This window comes from Antechinus flavipes, chromosome 4 (assembly GCF_016432865.1).
Source record: "Antechinus flavipes isolate AdamAnt ecotype Samford, QLD, Australia chromosome 4, AdamAnt_v2, whole genome shotgun sequence".
Taxonomy (NCBI): Eukaryota; Metazoa; Chordata; class Mammalia; order Dasyuromorphia; family Dasyuridae; genus Antechinus; species Antechinus flavipes.
This window is the reverse complement of record NC_067401.1, coordinates 84,413,696-84,436,243: the sequence shown is the minus strand read 5'-3', so window position 1 is coordinate 84,436,243 and position 22,548 is coordinate 84,413,696. Positions and strand designations below refer to the sequence as shown.

Below are 22,548 nucleotides of genomic sequence, written 5' to 3'. Positions count from 1 at the left end.
AGGGGAACTTGAGCTTCCATTCTGTAGAATTGTCCATATTCTTCCTGACAATACCAAGAAGGAACCTGTTAAAGAAAATGGTTGCCCTTCATTTTGCTTTATGTCTTCTGGTATCCCTTATTATTATATTCAGTCCCCAATCCTCTCCTGTATATTTTTGACCCAGCCTGCCGCCTGCAGCTCTAGGGAATAAGGGATGATGTAAGGGGGTCCTGGTTTTCTGTTTTTTTCTCCAAAACACCAGGTCCTTCAATGTTAAGCTATGTGTTTCCCTGGACATTTCTAGAAGTGTCCAACATATCCTCCATAGCAAAACTCTATTTCAAATTGCTGTCCCCCCCCTACACATACCTTCCTTTAAAAAGTATAAATTCACTTAATTACATTACAAGGTATCTGCATTAATTTGCATCTACTACTTTTCTTTCTACTTATACTACCTTGTGAGATGTTCTTGCACTTTATTCCCATCATCTTTCCTTAGTATTAACTTCATGCTTGAGGATATTGAGAAATTTCACTGTGCACCTTCCTTTCTAGATAACTGATAAAAGTGTTCCATAAAACCAGTCATAGCACTAATATTCCCCAAAGTCTCATTGTTAATATTTCTTCATTCAGAGATATTATCTATTTGTTGTCTTTATTGTACAGACTTCCCAGGATGGTTCTGAGGATCAGAGTTGTTGGAATTGTTCTATAAATCTCTTAGCAGTATTTGGCACATAATAGATACTTACTCAACAAGTATTTGCTTATTTCCTTTCTTCTTATTTTCCCTTTCTTAATTTACTCTTCAATCTAATACAGCATGATTTGGTTCCCTTTTATATTTGTTTATTTCAACAAAATGGTTAACCTCATCAAAACCCTTTTTGAGAATATAAATAAATTCATTTGCTTCCTTTTATTTATAAGTAAATTTTCCCCTTGGGATGATCTTTGGCTGTCATTTCCTGAAGATGTTTTTATTCGATCCAAGCATCCACCAAGAGAATAGAAAGGCACGACTAGGTAGTGGGGGTGATGGTGGGGAGTGAAAGTTGAGCTAATATCTAGAGGAGCTGAGCTGGGGGGGGTTTGAGTCAATTGGAATGACTTAAGCAGTTTTGATAATGGAGAAAGGGGAGGTTCCAAATTTGTTATTTTATCCATGTGAACATCTTTGGGTAAGGAAGCTTTCCTTACCAAGGCAGATCTGCAGCTATTTAACAATTTAAAAATTTAGAGTGAGGGAGGTACAGAAAGGGACCCTGAGAGATTAAATGACTTGCCCACAGTCTTACAGATATATTTTGTATAGAAATGAAAAAAATATTCATGACACATTGTCAATAAGCATTTATTAATCACCTTTGTGCCAAACACTATGTTAAGCAGTGGTACAAAAAGAGACAGAAGACAACTTCTACTCTTAAGGAATTTACAGTCTATGTAGTGTTCTACAATATTTAAATATCTTTTCACATATGTCAACTCATTTAATATCTGCAACAACTCCCTGAAGTAGATGATATTTTTTTCTAAAATGGATTGAATGATAAAGTTCTTATCTACATTTTATAGATGAACAAATAAGCAGAGACATTGTGATTTACCTAACATCACACAGATAGTAACTGACAGAACTGGGTCTCAAATTTAGTTCCTATTGGCTCCATATTCATTAGCTTTCCTTTTCCCAACATGGTAACCTTTTTCAATTTTGTTTCCTAATTGTTAGGAGGCCTATAGATTAGGTAGTTTTATTTAGAATTGCATAAATACCAAAATTTGTGCAACCTGTAAATGTATCAAAATAGATCTTCCTACTTTTCTAAATCCCGAGGAGAAAAATATTTTTTAGAACATGTGATAATTCAGTTATTCATTTACTCCTTTTTTTATAAATATCAGGTTTTTTTTTTTTTTTTTGGGTTGAAAAGTTTCCCCCTTCTTCAAAATAGAAAACATTTTGCTAGTGAATACAGACTATCCCCAAAGTCCTAGAAAAGTGTTAAATCTTTAAACTGAAATCTCTGAAATACCTTAAATTGAGCTTTCAACTTCAAGCTGCATTGAGACTTTTGGAACACTCTGTGTTGATTATTTTCTTTTAAGCATAATTTTTCCCCAAAATCTTTCTGCTTACAATCTAAATTTAATTTGACTTTTGAGAGTTAAAAAAGGTCTTTCTTGTGGTTTTCATTTTCACTATAATTTTCTCTCTAAATAGTGAAACTTAATTTTCACCATAAATAGTTAAAATTGAATCTTGTGTGTATCTCTTGCTGGTGACCTGGAACTACTTGAAATGTAGGTGCTTCATAAAACATCTTAACTACAGATATTATCTTGGTTTTTGTGAAGCATGAAATAGTTCAGTTTATTGACTGATTGTTGTGTCACTGGAGAGAAATGAATTTTCACAGTGTGTTTTATTGTATCTTTTCAGTGGATTCAGCATTAAAATAAATAATGTTGTAATGGGAGAAGATATGGCTTAATGATTTGACTAAAGGAGGGAGGAGTCAGGAACTCTGGATTATAATTGAATCAAAACCCCTGACTTCCTCTGTGGCCTTGGCTAAAGCACTTAACCTTTCTCTACCAACATTTTCTCATCTGCAAGATAGGGTTAAGAACACTGACCTATTTTCGCTGGAATGGAATCAGACAGTATTTACCTAATGCTTTGTGATTCTTCTATGATTGTTGTCACAAAGGAAAGTATTATTATTTATTCTCATAAATATTCTTCTGGCTAGGGTATTTCCACTAATACTAGTCTCCTACTACCTCCATTCCTCCATAGTAGCCTTTTTCTCTTAAGTGAAACAATTTGGAATGATATTATTATATATATTTTAAACTCAAGAACCTGTTTATTTATTTTTTTCCTTGAGCTACCCTCATTGCCCTCCAAACTGCAAATTTCCTTCAAATAAAAGAAAGGCTTAAAAAAAATCAAATTAACAATTTTATCAATTCTATATCTTTTCTTTCTATTTTGATGTTTTGCTTTTGTTTTGTGGAAAAGTGAAATGATGGGAAATTTTGCAAACCACTGAATTAGAGGTTTATTGTTGCTAAAAGATTGATTTCCCTTCTTTTTTAGTATAGGAAACTATGGAAATTGCATGTATAAGTAGTAGACATTGCTATAAATTAATACACCTTCTTCTAGGTCATGAGAGAGAAAGAAGGAAGCAAAAATGAATAAGAATAAAAAAGCATTTATTAAGTATCGTGTATCCAGCACTGGGGATTTAAGAGCTTTGCCTACTTTTGGGATACCATACATAAGTAATGCTAGCTATTTTAAATGTTAGCCACTACTTAAAAAAATCTATCTCACTATCTTAATACAGCGCTTGAAATTTCACCAATTAAAGATGCATTTCTTTGGGAGAAGCTTTCTTCTGATATACAAACTTGACTTCTGTATGTTTAATCACTTAACCTAGAAAAGAATATATAATATTCTACTATAAGGAAAGGAAACTTGGTTTTATTTTATCTGAACAATAGAACCACTATTCCTTTCACTATCAGACCTTTCAGAATCTGAAGGATTGTAATAGGTTCCTGCTGATTACAAGCAGACTTCGAGATGTGATTTTGTGATCTGTAATTTTGCTGGGATTGGTTCTTCCTTCACTGACACAGCTCACCACCTCTCCATGACTTAGGGTTTTTGAGAGTGGCTATGGTTGCAAAACTCATCACCCTTCGGCCCAACCTCTGATGCTCTCTCTGAGCTAAGCAAAACTGGTCCTGGATAATAAGCATATTATTATCCAGTTGTAAGATAATAGTTCATCTCTAGGCTATTCTTCTAAGCTTTTCCAGCTTGGAAGGCCCTCCCAGGCTTCTCTCTGTCACCATAGTCTTTGAGAATCCAGGGTCACCTTCAATCCAACAATAAGGCATCAGAGTGGGACTCCAGTGAATTATTTTTGAGAATTATTATGGTTGGATGAATGCATGTGTTTATATGTGTTTGGGTAAGTGTATATATTGTGTAGTTTCAGAGAGAGGATCGATGCCCTGAGCATGCACCTGGCTTCTCAAAGCTCTCTTATGATTTGCTCTTTTTTCTAATTTTCATTCATCCCTATAAATCTTCATTTTGACTCCTGTAATTTCAGTGAAGTCAGGGAGGACTGTTTTTGTCTTTCTTTGTATTCTCAGTGCAAGGCACAGAGTAAGTAGATGCTTAATAAATGTTTGTTTATACAATTTAACTTGGCTGTTTAATTTAATTTAATTTATTTATTTTTACAAATTCTAGGCCTAGCATTTACCAGGCAGATCAAATTAACTGTGGCCACAAGAGGGCAGTATTTATTAATAAAACACTTCCATTGTTGCTGGCTTATTTAAGAGCATGCTAAACTTCTTAATTATTTTCTACTAATTTTAAAATTAAAAAAAAAAAACCTACCTTGTCCCTTCTGCTCTGTTTCTACTTTGTTTTTTCTCTCCCTCTTCTTTTTTTTTTTAAAGTGTTAATGGAACATCTAAAAACCTCTATTGCTATCCTGGCATCTTTTTCCAATTTTTCTTAAGATAATTTTATTTTACATCTGCTGAGTTTTGTTAGGAAATAATGACATAATATATTTCTCAACTTGGTGGTCACAATCTTTGGAGTTAGATTAAATGGTTTGGGAAATAGTCACTGACACATATGACACTGTCATGTAATGAGGATGATGATAATGGCTAACATTTATATAGCTGCTTGGGCAGCTATGATAGAGTGCTGGGCTTGGGCTTGATCAGGAAAGACTCATCTTCCTGACTTCAAATGTGGCTGTGTTATCCTGGGCAAATCACTGTACTATGCTTACCTCAGTTTCTTCATATGTAAAATGAGAAGGAAATGGCAAATCACTTCAGTAATTTTGTCAAGAAATGGACAAAATAGGCTCACAAAGAGTTGGAAACAATTGAATAAAACTACAAATAGTGTCTATTATGTGTCAGGAACTCTGCTAAGCACTTTACAATTTCTTTCTTTTTTTTTTTTTTAAAACCTCTTTCTTAATAGTATTTAATTTTTCCAATTACATGTAAAGATAGTTTTCAACATTCATTTTTGTAAGATTGTAAGTTCCCAATTGTTTCTCCTTCCTTTCCTTACCCCCCCAAAAAACAGCATGTGTACAATCATTTTAAACATATTTCCATATATGAAAATCATTTCATTTGATCCTCACAACAATCCTGAGAGGTAGGTGGTATTATTATCTCGATTTCACAGATGAATCAGGAAGAATCATAGATCTTAGCACTGGAGGAAATGTAAAAACCAATCAAAGTCCAGCCCTTAATTTTACAAATGAGGAAATTGATATGTTAATTCTAGCATAAATTAGGATTAAATTCTCTTTGTGATGACCAAAAATCTATTCTGAGTTATTCCTTCCTACAGTTTCAGGCCAATGAGGCTGTTCGTGAAAAAGTGGCCTTTTTATGTTGAAAAGGTTGAGAAGGATAGAATAATAGGCTTTAGACCAGTACTGATCCCCCTGGCTTCTAGAGCAAGTTTCTGGAATAAGCAGAAGAGGAATGAACTCTGTTTTATTTATTTTAGAACGATTGTTCCCTAGACGGTCTCATGGGGCAGAGTTTTATTTTTATGAGGATCCCAGGGGGATGGCAGCTCCACAGGGCTACTCATGCACATCAGAACCATAGGAATATTAAAATGCAGTTCACTCAGCTGAACAATAGAGCAACTGAAGACAATGGTTTATATTTTAAAGGGATCAGAAATTCTGATAACACATCATCCTATCGTCAGGTGGATTAAATTTTCTGGTGGCAGAGTAGTGTGAAGGCTGTGAGCTTGTAATAGGGTGAAGCCAGTATAAACACATTAAAAATAGCTGTCATTTGGATGACAGTATGCCCCGCTTAGCAGCAGTCTGTAGGTCTCTTATTTTTACTCAAAGAATAAATCTGTTATAAGCTCATCTACTGAATTAGGATCTACGAGCCTTTTAATAGGATTTTTGAGAGGGAGTGGAAAATTTACAATGCCTCATAAATAGCCTGACATACAAGTTAAGATCGATAGAGGCCCAGCTATACACCTGTCAGCTATAAACCCTCAAAAACGGAGCAGTGATTTCAGACTCACTGTCACAATAGAGCCCATAGGCAGCAATCACATCTTCATCCAATATCATCAGGTACCAAAGGTCATGCTTCTTGGCTACTGTCTGCCTCTTGTTTTGTGGGATTACATAGTTCCACGTACCCTTTGGGCATTTAATATATACGAATTAGATTGAAATTCTGATTGGTGTTTCTCCATTGGACCTTCAGGTGGAAGAAGAAGAACCCACAGGATACATTCGCTTAGAAAAATTTCTCCCAATGATGGTTAAAGTGCTCTCAGAAAGAAGGTAAATGGATTAATAGAATTGTTGAGACCAGATATGATTGGGATTCTCTTGATTTTAGCTCTATATTATTTTTTCCATTTTATAAACTACCCACCTATATTTAATATTTAACCCCAGACTGACATCCCCCAGTTTCTCTCCATACTTCTGGATTAGTTTTGCCCCATTGTGTTTTGATGTGTGTTTTAAGAATGCAAACTCATTTGTGTATCTAGTTAAGCAGAGCATCAATGTAGAGAGGAATATGCTGCCAAAATCATCATTATTTTAGAGTTAAATAAAATTGCTTTTTATTGGCTGTTGGGTATTTTTCATATTGATACCCTCTTCCACGAACACATTTATTTATTTATTTTTATTAAAGCTTTTTATTTTCAAAACATATGCATGGATAATTTTTCAACATTAATCCTTGCAAAACCTTGTGTTTCAATTCTCCCCCTTTGTCCATCCTTTCCCCTAAATGGCAATATATGTTAAACATTGTAAAAATATGTGTTAAATCCAATGTATGCATACATATTTATACAATTATCTTCCTGCAACAAAAAAAATCAGATCAAAAAGGAAAAAAAATGAGAAAGAAAGTAAAATGCAAGCAAACAACCACAAAAAGAGTGAAAATTCAAGGTTGTGATCCACACTCAGTTAATTCCCACAGCCTTCTCACTGGATGTAGATGGCTCTCTGTATCACAAGATCATTGGAATTGTCCTCAATCATCTCATTGTTGAAAAGAGTCACATCCATCAGAATTGATCATTGTATAATCTTGTTGTCATGTTCAATGATCTCCTGATCCATGCACACATTTAATCAAAAATTAACTTGCAAAGTTTAAATTTTTTTAGCTAGATTACTAGGAGCTCTGGGATAGGGCAATCACCAAAAAAAGGAAATTTGCTGTGTCAGTCAGCAGATAAATCTTTCAGGGTAATTCACAAAGGACTAGATGTAGTTTGACTTGAAATCCAACAAAGATAGAAATTAAAATAAGCATTCAAGTCATTATGGGTTTATTCTTTCTTCCAGAAGACTTTGTGCTATAGTTATCTTCTTGCTAGAGATACTTGCAACTATATTTATGTTCAATATAAGCTAAGATAAAAGCAAAATCTATAAAATACAGGGTTGAACTTGATGGTTTCTAAGGACCTTTCCAGTTCTAAATCTACGAAATCTTTATGTGTCCAGTTGTGAAAGTGTTTGAGGAATGCCCCTCTATTCCCCAGACTATTAAAAAGAGAAAGAGAATTTGGATAGAGTCTGGATTGGATAGAGTTTGGATTGAGGAGAGTCTGGAAGAAAAATCTTCTAAGGAGGTAGGGAAAAATTGAAATTGGTGTCAAGAGGTTAGAAAGTGAAAAATATGAGACAAAGGAGAGAGATGGGGGAAAAGAAATTCTTTTTTTAAAAAGTTCTATTGAAAAAATTAATTTTTTATTTTTCAAAAAACATGCAAAAATAGTTTCCATTATTCATCCTTGCAAAACCTTGTGGTCCAAACTTTTCTCCTTTCCTCCCCATTTCCCTCTTCCCCTAGAATAAATCTTTTAAATTTCTTTTAAATATATTTCCAAGTTTATCATGTTGTACAAGAAAAATCAGATCAAAAGGGAAAAAAATGAGAAAGAAAAAAAGCAAAGAACAATAATAACAACAAATTATTATGCTATGTTCCATGTTTAGTGTCCATAGTCCTCGCTCTGAATGTAGATGGCTCTTTCCATCACAAGTCTATTAGAAATGCCTTAAATCATCTCATTGTTGAAAAGAGCCAAGTCCATCATAGTTGATCATTATATAATCTTGTTGCTGTGTATGATAATCTCCTGGTTCTACTCACTTCACTCAGCATTAGTTCATATAAGTCTTTCCAGGCTTTTCTGAAATCAGCCTGCTCACCATTTCTTGTAGAACAATAATATTCTTATATTTGTATACCATAACTTATTCAGCCATTCCCAAGCTGATGGGCATCCACTCAGTTTCCATTTCCTTGCCACTATAGAAAGGTCTGCTACAAACATTTTTGCACTTGTGGGTTCTTTGGGGAAAAGAAATTTTGGATCACTAATATTCTGTAGTAGATATGAGGCCTTTCCCATACATAGATTAGTCTAGGCCTCCTGGAGAAGGAAAACATAATAAAGAGGATAAGAGAGATAATGATAATGACCTCAGAAAGATGTACATTATGGTACTTGGTAACTCTCTACTATAGAATACAGTAATGAGCCTAGGAACACCAAATATGGCCAAAAGGATTAGATGCCATTTTTTCCAGAGAATGTATGTGAAACGATGGAAAATATGTCAGGATTAAGCCCTTGATCATTCTCTACTTCTGCTCATTGTTATCAGGAGTAAATGCTCTCATTGAAAGAAAACTATAATTTGTCTTTTATATTTTAAAGGTTTTCAGTCCCATACCACCTGCTACCTACCTCTACCACGTAATTCTGAAAGCATCTCAAATCAACTTATCTAAAGGGACTCCATGCATTTTTTGTCAAATCAATCCCTTCTCCAAATTTCAACCCTTTCTGTTTATGGCACATCTCCTTATGGTTACCCAGGTTTGTAAATCTGGTGTTATCTTAGGTTTCTCTTTCTTTTCTTTTCTCTAAAACTCCATCTCCAATCAATTGCCATGTCTTATTCATCTCACTTTCTCAGTATCTCTTTTAGCTTTCCCTTTTCTGTATTCATATAGCTTCTGTCCTATTTTCTATCACCTGAATTATGGCAATAAAGTCTTAAATTGGTCTCTTTGCCTAGAGTTTCTTTCTTTATCAAATTATGCTCATCACACTAAAATGCTGATCTCTGTCATTCCCTTATTTAAAAAACAAAAAGCAAATTTTGTTGTTCCCTCAAGGCCTTGAGAAATTATTAAATCCTTAGTTCAATATTTAAAGGTCTCCATAATCTGCTCCCTACTTACCTTTCCAGTCGTGACTTTATATTATTTTTCTTCATGTGTTCTCTGTTGTAGTCAAACTGGTCTATTAAACTGTTTCTTGTGCTTGATAATCCATTTTCTATCTGTGCATTCCCAGGGCCTGGAATGCATTCCCTTCTCACTTTACTTGTAATATCCCTATTTTCCTTCAGATAGTAGCATAGGACTTACATCCTATACAGCCTTTCCTGATCTTCACCTCCATTTTCTCATTCTTGAAATTACTTATTAACAGGGGAATAGCAAAGTATAGGCAGCAACCTAGCTGAATTCTCTTAATATTCCCCTCTAAACAATTTTAAAGTTATCCCTCCCATCAAATTCTAGAGTGAAAGAGCCAACAAAAGGTCAAGTTAATGCATTTTTCTGTCACAAGACAATTTGGGAGGTTGGCAGGAGTGATCTTGTGATACCAGGATTAATGCTGGACCAGAATATCTTGGTGGATCTTGGACATGACTGTGAAAGTGGCAGCAGCAAAAGCAGCTTTGGGAGCTCTCAGCTTAGAGATCTAAGGAGGTTAAATAACTGGTCAGAAAGATTACAGCTGCATTGGGTGCAGCTGAATGATTAGCACTTCTATTGCGCATATGTAGTTCTGGATTTCGATTCTAGGGTAGAGAGGAGTACTAGTGGTCAGCAAGGGAGCAAAGGTCCTGGTCACAGTTCTAAGGAAGAGAGAATAGGGAACCTGGGTCCTTGCCTGGGTAAAGACCAAAGCACAGACCAGGGAAGTAGTGATCATACCTTTTCCTGGATCACACCCCCTTGGAAGGACCAAAAACTTGAAGGTACCCAGAGCTAAATCTAAAAATAATAGCACAAAAAAGCTTGAGGTTTGGGACAGTGCCTCTGCATCTCAAGGTGAGTAGAGCCCAACTTTAATATGAAGTTTAAAGTCAAGAAATAAACTAGAAAAATGAGCAAATAGAAAAAGAACGTGAACATAAAAAGGTACTGTGGTAGCTTTTACAAGGTATCAAGAAAAGAAGCCAGAAGAAAATAATGTGAAAACAGCTACAACCAAAACTTCAAAAAATGTTACTTGGATCCAAGCTCATCAAGAAGTTTTTGAAGAATTAAAGAAAGAGATGAAACTGGTAAAGGGAAAATTGGCAAAAGATAGGAGAGTGATACAAGAAAATTATGAAAAGGGATATGTTATGAAAACAACTTGGTAAAAGAGGCATAAAAAATGTTGAAGAAAGAAGCATCTTTAGAATTGGCCTATTAGTAAATGAAGCATAAGAATTCACTGAAAAAAAGAACTCCTTAAAAAGCAGAAATGGCCAATGGAAAAAGAGGCACAAAACCTCACAGAAGAAAGTAATTCTTTAAAAATTAGAATCGGCCAAGTAGAAGCTAATGATTCCATGAGACATCAAGAAACAATAAAAGTCAAAAGAATGAAAAAATGAGAAAAAAATATAAAATATTTCATCAGAAAAACAACTGATCTAGAAAATAGAGAAACAATTTAAGAATAATTGTACTGTTTGAAAGTCATCAAAAAAAGAAATACAGGTATCATATTTCAGAAATTATAAACAAAAACTGCCCAATATCTTAGATTCAGAGGGTAAAGTAGAAATGGAAAGGATCTACCAATCACCTCTTGAAAGAGATCCCAAAAGGAAAACTCCCAAGAATATTATGGCCAAATTCTAGAGTTCACAGGTCAAGGAGAAAATATTGCAAGCAGCCATAAAGAAACAATTCAACATTCCAGAACTATAATCAAGATTACATAAGATCTAGCAGCTTCCATGTTAAAGGAATGGAGGGCTTGGAATGTGATATCCCAGAAGGCAAAGGAACTAAGATTACAATTAAGAATAACCTACCCAGCAAAACTGAGAATTTAATATTTAAATATTTCATATTTAATGAAATAGAGAACTTTCATGTATTCCTGGTTAAAAAAAAAAAGAGATGAATAGAAAATGTGACAATCAAAAACAAGACTCAAGAGAAGTTCAAAAAGGTAAACATGAAAGAGTAATTAAAAGGGACTTGATAAAGTTAAATTGTTTACATTTCTATATGTAAAAATGATATATGTAACTCCTAAGACCTTGATCATCATTAGCGCATTTTGATGGAATTTACATAGACAGAGGGCACATGAGAGTAAGTCAGTTATGTTGGCATGATTTCCAAAAAAGAAAATAAAAAGGCAAGAAAGAGGAATGTACTGGGAGAAGGAGGAAGAGAGAGGGAAAATTTCCTCATCTTAAAGAGATGCCCAAGGAAGAGGGGGCAATGCATGCAATGATAATATATACACACTATAGTGAGTGAAATTCAGCAAAAAGGTAGACTGAGGCACTTTCTGAGCATTAAAGCATTTGATTCACAGGGAATTAACCTGAGATTAAAATGAGTCAGTGGCTGCTTCAGTTTCTAGCCAAGGACCTAGAGCAAAAGGACAATTTCCTTTTTTGTAGGTTTTTGAGGATTTCAGAACAAAGAACAGAATAGCAAAGGTGACATTATGAGGTTGAGGGAAATATGATTGGTTACATAGCTAGAGCCATGGGGAACAATACAATTTGCAGGAAATAGAGAATAAGGGATTAGCAACATCACCCTGTTTCCTTCTTGTGACTAAGAAATGCTCATCGTTTCTGCAAGGTTAGACTTTCCTTTGAATAACAAACCAGATCACTTTGAAGTGCTGTAAAGACAGAAGACCTAACTTCCTTGTGCCCACCTGAATCCCTCAAGGATAGCAGAATTCCTTAAGGCAGGAATAAAATAGTAATTAGATCAAAATGGAGTTTGAAACTTAACCCATTTCAGGGCAGTTGAATTTGAACTAAGTTTAGAAACAGAAAAACATGATTTAAGCATTTATAGGACAAAATCAATTAATTGTAAGTAAATGAATAAAAAATGATATAGAACCACTTTTAACCTTCTCAATAGCAGGGGTCCTCAAACTTTTTAAACAGGGGGACAGTTCACTGTCCTTCAGACTGTTGGAGGGCCAGACTATTGTAAAAACAAAAACTTTGTTTTGTGGGCCTTTAAATAAAGAAACTTCATGGGTGAGGGGGATAAACGTCCTCAGCTGCCTCATCTGGCCCGTGGGCTGTAGTTTGAGGACCCCTATTAACCTATTTTACTCAAAAGGGAAATGGGAAAGGAAAGGGATGTTTTATTGTAGGGAGTTAAAAAGGAGGGCAGATTCAGGAAGGCAATAGTTAGCAGCAAAGTAGATTTTGAGAAGGGACAGGATAAAAAGAAAGAGAAAAAGATAAACAGAAGAAAAAAGAATGGAGAAGAATGCACAGCAATTATAACTCTGAATACAAAAAGCATATACTCACCCATAAAATAAGTGGACAGCAGAATAGATCAAAAACCAGAATCCAACAATATGTTGTTTACAACATACTTGAAATAGAAAGAGACATAGAGTTAAAATAAAGAGCTAAAACAAAACCTGTTATACTTCATCTGAAGTTAAAAAAAGGCTGGGAGAGCAGTCATGATAGCAAAAGCAAAAACAGACCTAAACAAGAGATAATCAGGGAAACTACATTTTGCTTAAAAAATACCATAGACAATGAAGAAATATAAATTTTTTTTACAGTAAATTTCTTTGATAAAGGCCTCATTTCTCCAAATATATAAGGAACTTAATTAAAATTTAAAATAAGAGCAACATCTCAGTTGATAAATGATAAAAGAATTTAAATAGGCAGTTTTCAGAAGAAGAAATCAAATGAAAAATATGAAAAAATGCTCTAAATAACTATTGATGAGAGGTGCAAATTAAAATAATGCTGAGATACCACTTTACACCTATTAGAAATGACAAATGTTAATAGACTAATAAGGTGTGGGTGGAGTTATGAACTGGTCCAGTTATTCTGGAAAATAATTTAAACTATGCTCAAAGAGCTATAAAACTCTCTATATGCAATAATACCACTACTATGTCTGTCCCCAAAGAAATCAAAAAAAGAAAAAGTACCTATATGTTCAAAACTATTTATAGCAGATCTTTTTTGTGGTAGCAAAGAATTGGAAATTGAGAGGTTGTTCATCAGATGGGGAATGGTTGGATAAGTTGTGGCATATGATAATGAGTACTATTGTGCTATAAGAAATAACAAAAGGGGGACTATTTTCAGAAAAAATAATACAAGACTTAGATGAACTGATGCAAAGTAAAGTGAGAAGAACTGAGAGATAATTGTGCGAAATAATAGCAGTATTTTAATGATGATCAACTGTGAAAGACTTGACTCTCTGATAAATATAACGATTCAAAACAATTCTAAAGTTCCCATGATGAAAAAATTCAATCTATCTCCACAGAGAACTAATGAACTCTGAGTGTAAATTTTTTTTTAATTAAAGCTTTTTATTTACAAAACATATGCATGGGTAATTTTCCAACATTGACCCTTGCAAAACCTTCTGTTCCAAATTATCCCCTTCTTCACTCCCATTCCCTCCCCTAGATGGCAGATAGTCCAATACATGTTAAATATGTTAAAATATATGTTAAATCTAATAACTATATCCATATTTATACAGTTATCTTGCTGTACAAGAAAAATTGGATCAAGAAGGAAAAAAAACAGGGAAAGTAAACAAAATGCAAGCAAACCCACAACAGAAAGAGTGAGAATGCTATGTTGTGTTCCACATTCAGCTCCCACGAGCCTCTCTTTGGGAGTAGATAGCTCTCTTTATCACTGAACAATTGGAATTGGTTTGAATCATCTCTGAGTGTAAATTGAAGTATAATTCTCTCCTTCCCTTTCTTCCCCCCTCCCCCAATATGGCAAAATGGAAATATGTTTCACATGATTTCAAATGTATAATTGATAATATTGCCTTTTCAATAGGTAGAGGGAGGAGAGGAGGGAAGGAGAGAATTTGGAACTTAAAATTTCAAAAGAAAAGAATGTTTAAAACAAATAAATAAATAATGGATTTGTTTTGAAAGTTGAAAAGAAATTACTGTATTTACTTTCTTGTTTATATATTATATATGTTCCATTCTTCTGTAAAATGTAAACTATTTGAAGGCAAAAAATTCTTTTTGTGTATTCTGAGCATTTAACTTAGTACTTTGCCCTTTTGCTGATTTGAATAGAATTATGCAAAAAAAACCTAAAGGGATATGGAGCAAACATTTATATTGAGCTTTAAGGTTTATAAAGTACTTCACATATAGTGTCTCATTTGATTGGATCCTTAAAACAATCCTGTGAGATCAGTGTTATCATCCTCATATTAGAATATTGAAATGATAGATTCCTTTCTAAGGACAAAATATATCTCATGAGTAATGGGATGAACGTGTTGGCCAAAGACTTATGAATGCAATCAAAGATATTCTAACCTAAAAATGGAGGCTGCCCAAGAACAATTTCTAGATAAAAGTGTAAAAATTAGACTTAGTGAAATATAAGAACTATATCACAATAGATAAAAAACAGATATGACATTATTCAAAGACTAATACTAGAAGAGATACCTAGTAATACCTAGAATACTTAGAAAATTAACCATAAAGAGTATCACAAACATTAAATATGATCTCAATCCTTTAAACACCAAGTGGATAAGGAATAGGTAATAAAATAAACTTGAAATTTTAATATTAGGAGAAAAATTTAACTTCACTGGATTGGTAACGCCCTCTCTTGTGAGGAACTGAGTTTTCTGTCACTTGTCAATGTGTTTTAAAAAGAAGTAGATTAGTAATCATTAGGAAATCTGTAGAAGAAATTCATTTATAGAGTAAAATGATTGATAGCTAATAGATAACAAATGGACTGCTAAGTGGCACAATGGATATGAGTCAGGAGTCAGGAAAACTCATCTTCTGAGTTTCAGTCTGGCCTGTATGACCCTGGACAAGTTACTTAATCCTGTCTGCCTCAGTTTCCTCATCTGTAAAAAAAGCTGGAGAAAGAAATGGGAAACCATTCCAGTATCTCTGCCAAGAAAATTTCAAATGGAGTAATGGAGACTTGGACACTCCAGAAATAACAACAGGCTGATTTCTAAGGTCCTTTTTCAATATTGATATTTTGTGGTTCTCTGATTCTAGACCATGGCAAAGATTTTGTGCACTATCAGTCAATGAATAGTGCATTGTTGCATCATACCAAAAGGAAAGTAAATAATCTTTTCTTTTTCATAATCTGAAACTCGAGAAGGCTTTAGAAAGGTTATTGTTAGCTCTTCTTGACTCTGTGTGTGTGTGTGTGTGTGTGTGTGTGTGAGAGAGAGAGAGAGAGAGAGAGAGAGAGAGAGAAACAGATCGATCTACCTAGACACAGAAAAAGACAGAGAAAGACAGGAAGAGAAAAAAAAGAGAGGGAAGGAGAAAGGGAGGGAGGAGAGGGAGACAGAGAAAAATAAATTTGATTTACAAGGAGTCCTTTGCTAAAATAAGCATAGCCACCTCTAAATCATGGCATTCATGTCTCTAATTATTATCATTACAGATACAGACCAATTCCAGAAGATCTTCTTCTTCAAGCATTTGAGGTATCTGTTTGTTAAAGTTTTATAATTCAAGTCATTAGTCAACTTAAAATTGACTTCTAAAACTACAAAGGTCATACTTTTCTCTTAAGTAGGTATTTTCTCTCTCTGTAGGTGTTAGACTCAGCTAAAGAGGGATTTCTTACTAAAGAAGAGCTGGTTAAGTATATGACTGAAGAAGGTAAAAATAATTTGCTGCTTTTAAAAATCAATTTATACAAAAATTAGAAATGCCACTAATAATTAGATACAATAAAAGCTTGATTTGTTATTTGGTAGGACTGGGATGTGACAATTGATAGAAAATTAATTAATTGTGAATTAATTAATATTTCTCCAAGGTGAAGTTTCTTATTACTTTTCTTCTTTATTCTCCCAGGACCTATATAAGAAAGAAGGAACAATGATTTACACACAATACTTTTGTACATCATTGTTTATTAAACAAATCTATGAGACAGAGAACTATGGTTTTTTCCACTAAAATACTAGGAATAATAAATGCCAGTAGGGAACTGTTAGAGATTATTTCTACAGTCTTACATTTTATAAAATAACAGGTAATAGGTTTTTATGTGTTTACATTTAGTCAAACGTAATAATTTTTGAGGAAAATAGACAAAGATATACAAAAATATCTATTGCTCATATTTGCTTTGGGCAAGAAGTAGGATAGGGACTTGTGATGTCACAATCCTACTAATGCAAGTTGGTACTATCTCTCCAGTCTGTAGTTTTAGGTAGGTAGTTAGAACACTGAGAGAGTTAAGCACTTTGTTAGTGTCACAGCAGATAGATGTCAGAGGTAGTATTTGTTTGTTTGTTTGTTTGTTTGTTTTTAAATTTAATTTTATTTAATAGTAACTTTGTATTGACAGAATCCATGCCAGGATAATTTTTATACGACATTATCCCTTGCAATCACTTATGTTTCGTTTTTTCCCCTCCCTCCCTCCTCCCCCCCCCCCAAGATGGTAAGCAGTCCTATATATGTTAAATATGTTACAGTATATCCTAGGTACAATACATATTTGCAGAACCGAACAGTTCTCCCGCTGCACAGGGAGAATTGGATTCAGAAGGTAAAAATAACTCGGGAAGAAAATCAAAAATCAAATAGTTCACATTCATTTCCCAGTATTCCTTCTTTGGGTGTAGCTGTTTCTGTCCATCATTTATCCAATGAAACTCAGTTAAGTCTCTTTGTCAGAGAAATCCACTTCCATCAGAATACATCCTCATACAATATCGTTGTCGAAGTGTATAATGATCTCCTGGTTCTGCTCATCTCACTCAGCATCAGTCCATGTAGGTCTCTCCAAGCCTCTCTGTATTCATCCTGCTGGTCATTCCTTACAGAGCAATAATATTCCATAACATTCATATACCACAGTTTACCCAGCCATTCTCCAATTAATGGGCATCCATTCATTTTCCAGTTTCTAGCCACTACAAACAGGGCTGCTACAAACATTTTGGCACATACAGGTCCCTTTCCTCAGAGGTAGTATTTGGACCCAAGCCAACTTTCTGTTCACGATGTTAGGTTGTGCCTTTTGAGCAAGATGATAACTCCCTCCTCCCCACCTTTTCACTCTCTTTCTCTGTCTCTCTGTTTCCTGTCTTTATGTGGATATAGCTACATCCCCCTCTCTAATCTGTATGGATATATCTAAATGGATATAGATATAGACAGAGACAGAAAGACACAAACACATATACATATTCACATTTATAGCTATCTCTCTAGAGTGTCACTAAAGTCATCATGCAATCATTTGTAAGTATATGTATATTTACATATTAACAAGGTAAATGATTTTTCTCTCTATAAATATATATATATATATATATATATATATATATATATATATATATATATATGACAGAAAACAATGATTTTTCTCAAAATATTAGGAACAATAAATGCCAGTAGATTTACAAGGTAAACACACAAAACAATGATTTTTCTCAAAATATTAGGAACAATAAATGCCAGTAGATTTACAAGGTAAACACACACACACACACACACACACACACACACAGAGAACTCATTTATCTGTTGTTAATTATGTAAAATTAAATAAAACTAGTTTTTTTTCTCTGAGGCAGTCAGGGTCAAGTGACTTGCCCAGGGTCACACAGATAGGAAGTGTTAAGTGTCTGAGATCAAATTTGAACTCACATCCTCCTGACTTCAGGGCTGGGGCTCTCTCCACTGCACTACCTAGCTGCCCCCAAGTAAAATTAGTTTGTACTCCTTAAGTTTAAGTGGCCTGATACACATTGTCCTGAGATAAGTGTCAACCTAGTCACCTTCTTTACAAAGTAAAAGCTTGTTGTCCATGCTTACCAAGACATGTACTTGGAAAGATACAAATTTAGGCTCTTTGTCAGGTGGAAAGTCACTAAAAATTATGAATTTCCTAAAACTGAATGAACTGCCTTATGATATAATGACTTCCCCTTTAGTTGAGATCTTTAAGCAAAGGCTGATGACCATATAATTATTTGACTGCTATTTTAAGTTCCTTAGGACTCAGGTCATAACTAAGATTCATGTGGCAGTAGGTCCAGTCTTTCACAGTTAGAAATAAGGCAATTCTAGGAACTCAAATATGAGCAACAAATATTTTTGAATAACTTTGTCTACTTTCTATAAATTTTCTATTTCTATAGAACTAATACTATTATATAGAAAATATGCTATTTTCTATAAAAATAGTAAAAAAAAAAATACATAAAGGAGGCTGTTGACCTCTATTCAGATTTTGAGTCCTATTGTGGGCTTAAATTGTCTATAAATTCTTGGAATATAAACATTGTTCCAAGAGACCTCCAGAAACCACTTTGAATCATTCTAGAACTGTGAACTCAAGTCAAAGACACCAGAAAACACTATTTGTATTGGCAGTGACTTCAAACTCAGGGCAAATGGACTTTGGGCCGTAGCAGCTCAATTCTATTTCACGGAATCCACTAGTGCTTAGGGGGTACCCTGGACACATCCCTGTATTCTTGTCTCTGGTATTAGTACTGAATGCCACTTTAATTAGTTCATGGTCTTGCCAGAATTCTTCCCAGGGCTACTTTCCATCTTGGTGAAACCAATTTCCAGATGGCTCTCATCTATTATCTGAAGCCAACTAAAACCTACCGATTCTCCATTCAGCTTTTTCAGTTTAATCCAACAATCCACTGAGCCAAACTGAGACAAAAGAGTCATTTTGAAATGGTTTGTCACGTGGCACCTCTTACTGGTATTATTCACATGTCTAAGATGGCAGGTTCTTATTAAGGCACATTCAGAGACAGAATGTTCACATCCCAAAGTCTCAAATATGGCCCCATCAACAAGATTTGCATAGAAGCCATGTGGTCTTCTCTTCATAGTCTTCTGAAACCTTACTTCTTAGATTCCCTTTCCAGATGGCAGTTGCAATTTGATCTTTTGGTATTTCAGCAGCCTTGTTTAATGTAAGCTTATCTGGGAGTGACATCTTGATACCTTGCTTGTTGTTTCAGGTGAAATTATAAGCTTTGCAATTTCCTCAGACTCTTATTAGCTGGTAAAGAGGACGGATCCAAATTCTAATAAGGAGTAAAGAGCAGAATAGAACCAAGCCTAGGTAACATACCAAGGAATACTTTATGCCATGGTGCCCTGTCAAAAAACTGACCCGTGAGAACAAATGAGTTAAAATTATATAGGATCCTATATCGTCAATTAAGCTTGGCATTGGCAGAGAGGGGAATTTAAAAAGACAAAGAACTGGAGATTAGATCAATATATTTCTAATTCTGTTATTCCATGAACTAAATTTATTTATTTTTCTTTCTTATCTATCTCTAGGTGAGCCTTTTACAGAGGAGGAAATGGAAGAAATGTTGTCTGCTGCACTTGATCCAGAAACAAACACAATTCAGTACAGAGACTATTTAGCAATGATGGTGATAGATGAAAATTAAAAGTTTTCATACATTTAATTATTTTCTGATTTTTAAGTTCTATTTCCTAATTCTGATTAATGGATATTACTTTAGAAAAAAATCTGGGAAAATGTTATATTTGTAACTTAAAACTTTTCTAGATATATGCAGTTCAAAGAAAATTAAAAAAAACCTAATATACTATGGACTTGTTATAAAATTTTAGAATGTTACTTAAGAGAGATTTGTTTCTTCTCTATGAAAGTATAGACCATCATTAAAATATCATTGAATTAATTATGCAAAGACAGTGGAGAATAACTGACTCGGCACAAGTCAGGCTATTCCACTAGTTCTGTGAGTGGCAGAGAAACCTATGATTTCAGATCAATTGTATGGGATGACAGTTCTCAAAGAGATAATGGTGAGTAGAGGAGTTGCAGCACTCCCAATGAGTTATAAACGCCAAAGAGAGCTTACTTATCCTGTTTCCTTTTACATAAAGAAAAATTTCTATCTTTGACACATATCTGTAGTGTTTCAATGTTTTCTTATTTCCAGATCTTTTTAGGGCCATGATTGATTAGATAATATGATGGAAGTAGCATCAGAATGTTCATCTTATTTCCTCTTAAGATTTAGAACATTATCTATAAGATCTAGTGTGCTACCATTAAAAAATCAAACCAAACCAAAACTTTTTTTCATTTGCACTGGGATGATTGTTACTGTAATTCTAGATATGCATGGGGGGAGGAGGAAAACTTCCCAGATCTTCCTTATATCTCAGTTTAGGTTTATGAAGCAAAATAGCAAAATTATATGGGTAAGCAACAGATAGGACTCCTAGGAGAGAATCCCCAGAGGTATTCTGTTATCTCTAAATAATTTGATCATTGCAAAGTGACTCATTGCTTCTTGACTCATTTGTTTTTGAAGAGATCATTTGTTTGAAGGAATCATAGAGCATTCCCTTGATAGGCCATACATGAAAACTAGCCTAGATTCTAAGACAGATAAAACTTCCAGATCCTAACATTAAAAAAGACTTTAACTCAACATAGCATGACATAATTTCATATAACTCAGAAAAATGTTCACATGCATGAATACGTTTCTCCTTTCTTCTTTCCCCCCTTCCTTCTTTCTTCCCTCTCTCCCTTCCTCCCTTTCTTCTTTCTTCTTTCCTTTCTTAGCAATTGGGGTTAAGTGATTTGCACAGCTGGGAATTTTGAATAACTGATTTGAATAACCCTGAATAACAGGGTAACAGTGAAGATCAAATTCCAGGTCTTTTTCCAGATCATAAGTTTGATCCTTTATTATCTTCCTGAAGGGGACTACTTACTTGATCAAATCAAATCTCTCTCAATAAGCATGCCAGTCAGGAAATTCCTATTTTCTTATTAGAAGATTGTATTCTAGAAATCTTCATCTTGGGGTTTCTCTCAAGGCAACCCCAAGGGCTCATGCTACTCAAGAAATTTTCCTTCCTTAGCTAAAAAGCTACATTCCAGGATAATGGCATTTAGAAAATCCCTCTTCTAAGGCTCCAAGGCCAGATTCAAAGACTCTTGAATTTGGGGTTAACTATGACCCAAACTAGCACTGAACATGAGCTCTCCTCAGGCCACATGGGACAAGCACATACTTGTGCTTTTGTTGAAATGTTGTCACCAGAGACTCTTAGGCAGGAGCTAAAGGTCATCTTCTCAATGTACCTCTAGTGGGATCTTGGAAAGAAAGATAAAAGGAAATAGGTGAAAAGGAATACAAGTGTGTAAAGAAGATTCTTTTTTTTTTTTTTAAACCAGCCAAAAAGAGTGGCGGTGGCAGTTCTGATGAACCTGTCCTCCAGAACCTAATCTAAACAATACATCTAGAGGAAAGCCCACTTCAGGGAAACTCATCCTCCAGGAGGAACAAAAGTGTATCTCTAAACCACCAATTCATCTAAGGAACAGCCCCAGCCACTGAAACTTAATAAGGAAATATATTTTTTTCCTCTCAATATAATACCAATGGACATATCCATTTTCCATAAGAAAAAATCTCCAAAATTCTTGAACAAACTCAAACTCTAAAAGCCCAAGTTCATTCAATCAAATACTTATTAAGCTCCTAGGATGTTCCAGGCACTGTGCTAAAGCATTGGAAATACAAGTACAAAGAATGAAACAATCTTTATTTTCAAGGAACTTATATCTCAACAAATACATATAAAAGATAGGCAGCATAAATGCTCAGTGAATAAATAAGTATATGCATATATTTGTATCATGCACAAAGTAGTTAAATACAGGGTAGTTTGTGCAGAAGGGCACTAGCAGTTAGAAGGACATGCAGAAAGTAGTGTTTGATGTGCATCTTAAAGGAAGAAAATTTGGCTGGGGAATTTAGATGTTCAACCCCATGTACCAAATGTCTGTTGTTGTTTGTCTTTCATTCTTGAAGAGGACCATGACATCAGGGAAGTAATACCATGATATGCAACTGAATTGGATTTAAGTGAGGGAGGTCTGTGCAAGGTCACCAACCCCATTCTCTCTGCCACAGCCATTTGGGTCCAGTGGCCAGATATAGATCAAGACGACTGGAAATAGCCCTGGGTGAAATGGGAGACCTTGGCCTTTTTAAGCTAAGATCTTCTGTTGGGGTAAATCTCACTTCTTGGTAAGTTCATCAGACTGATCAACTCCTTTCCATCGTCTAATAACCCCCTTCCCTTTTCTA

At 34.5% G+C, this 22,548-nt stretch overlaps 1 protein-coding gene across 2 annotated transcripts in view; it reads left to right on the top strand.

Moving 5' to 3' along the window:
- The window catches only part of EFCAB2 (EF-hand calcium binding domain 2), a 124,171-nt gene extending 103,829 nt beyond the window's left edge, over positions 1-20,342 (top strand). For both annotated transcript variants that reach the window (XM_051993455.1, XM_051993454.1), the window contains exons 4-7: positions 6,319-6,398; positions 15,843-15,885; positions 15,997-16,063; positions 19,739-20,342. In XM_051993455.1, coding sequence (XP_051849415.1) covers positions 6,319-6,398; positions 15,843-15,885; positions 15,997-16,063; positions 19,739-19,854 — 306 coding nt within the window. In that variant the 3' untranslated portion in view covers positions 19,855-20,342. The remainder of the gene's footprint in view (positions 1-6,318; positions 6,399-15,842; positions 15,886-15,996; positions 16,064-19,738) is intronic.
- Positions 20,343-22,548: the final 2,206 nt, after the last annotated feature.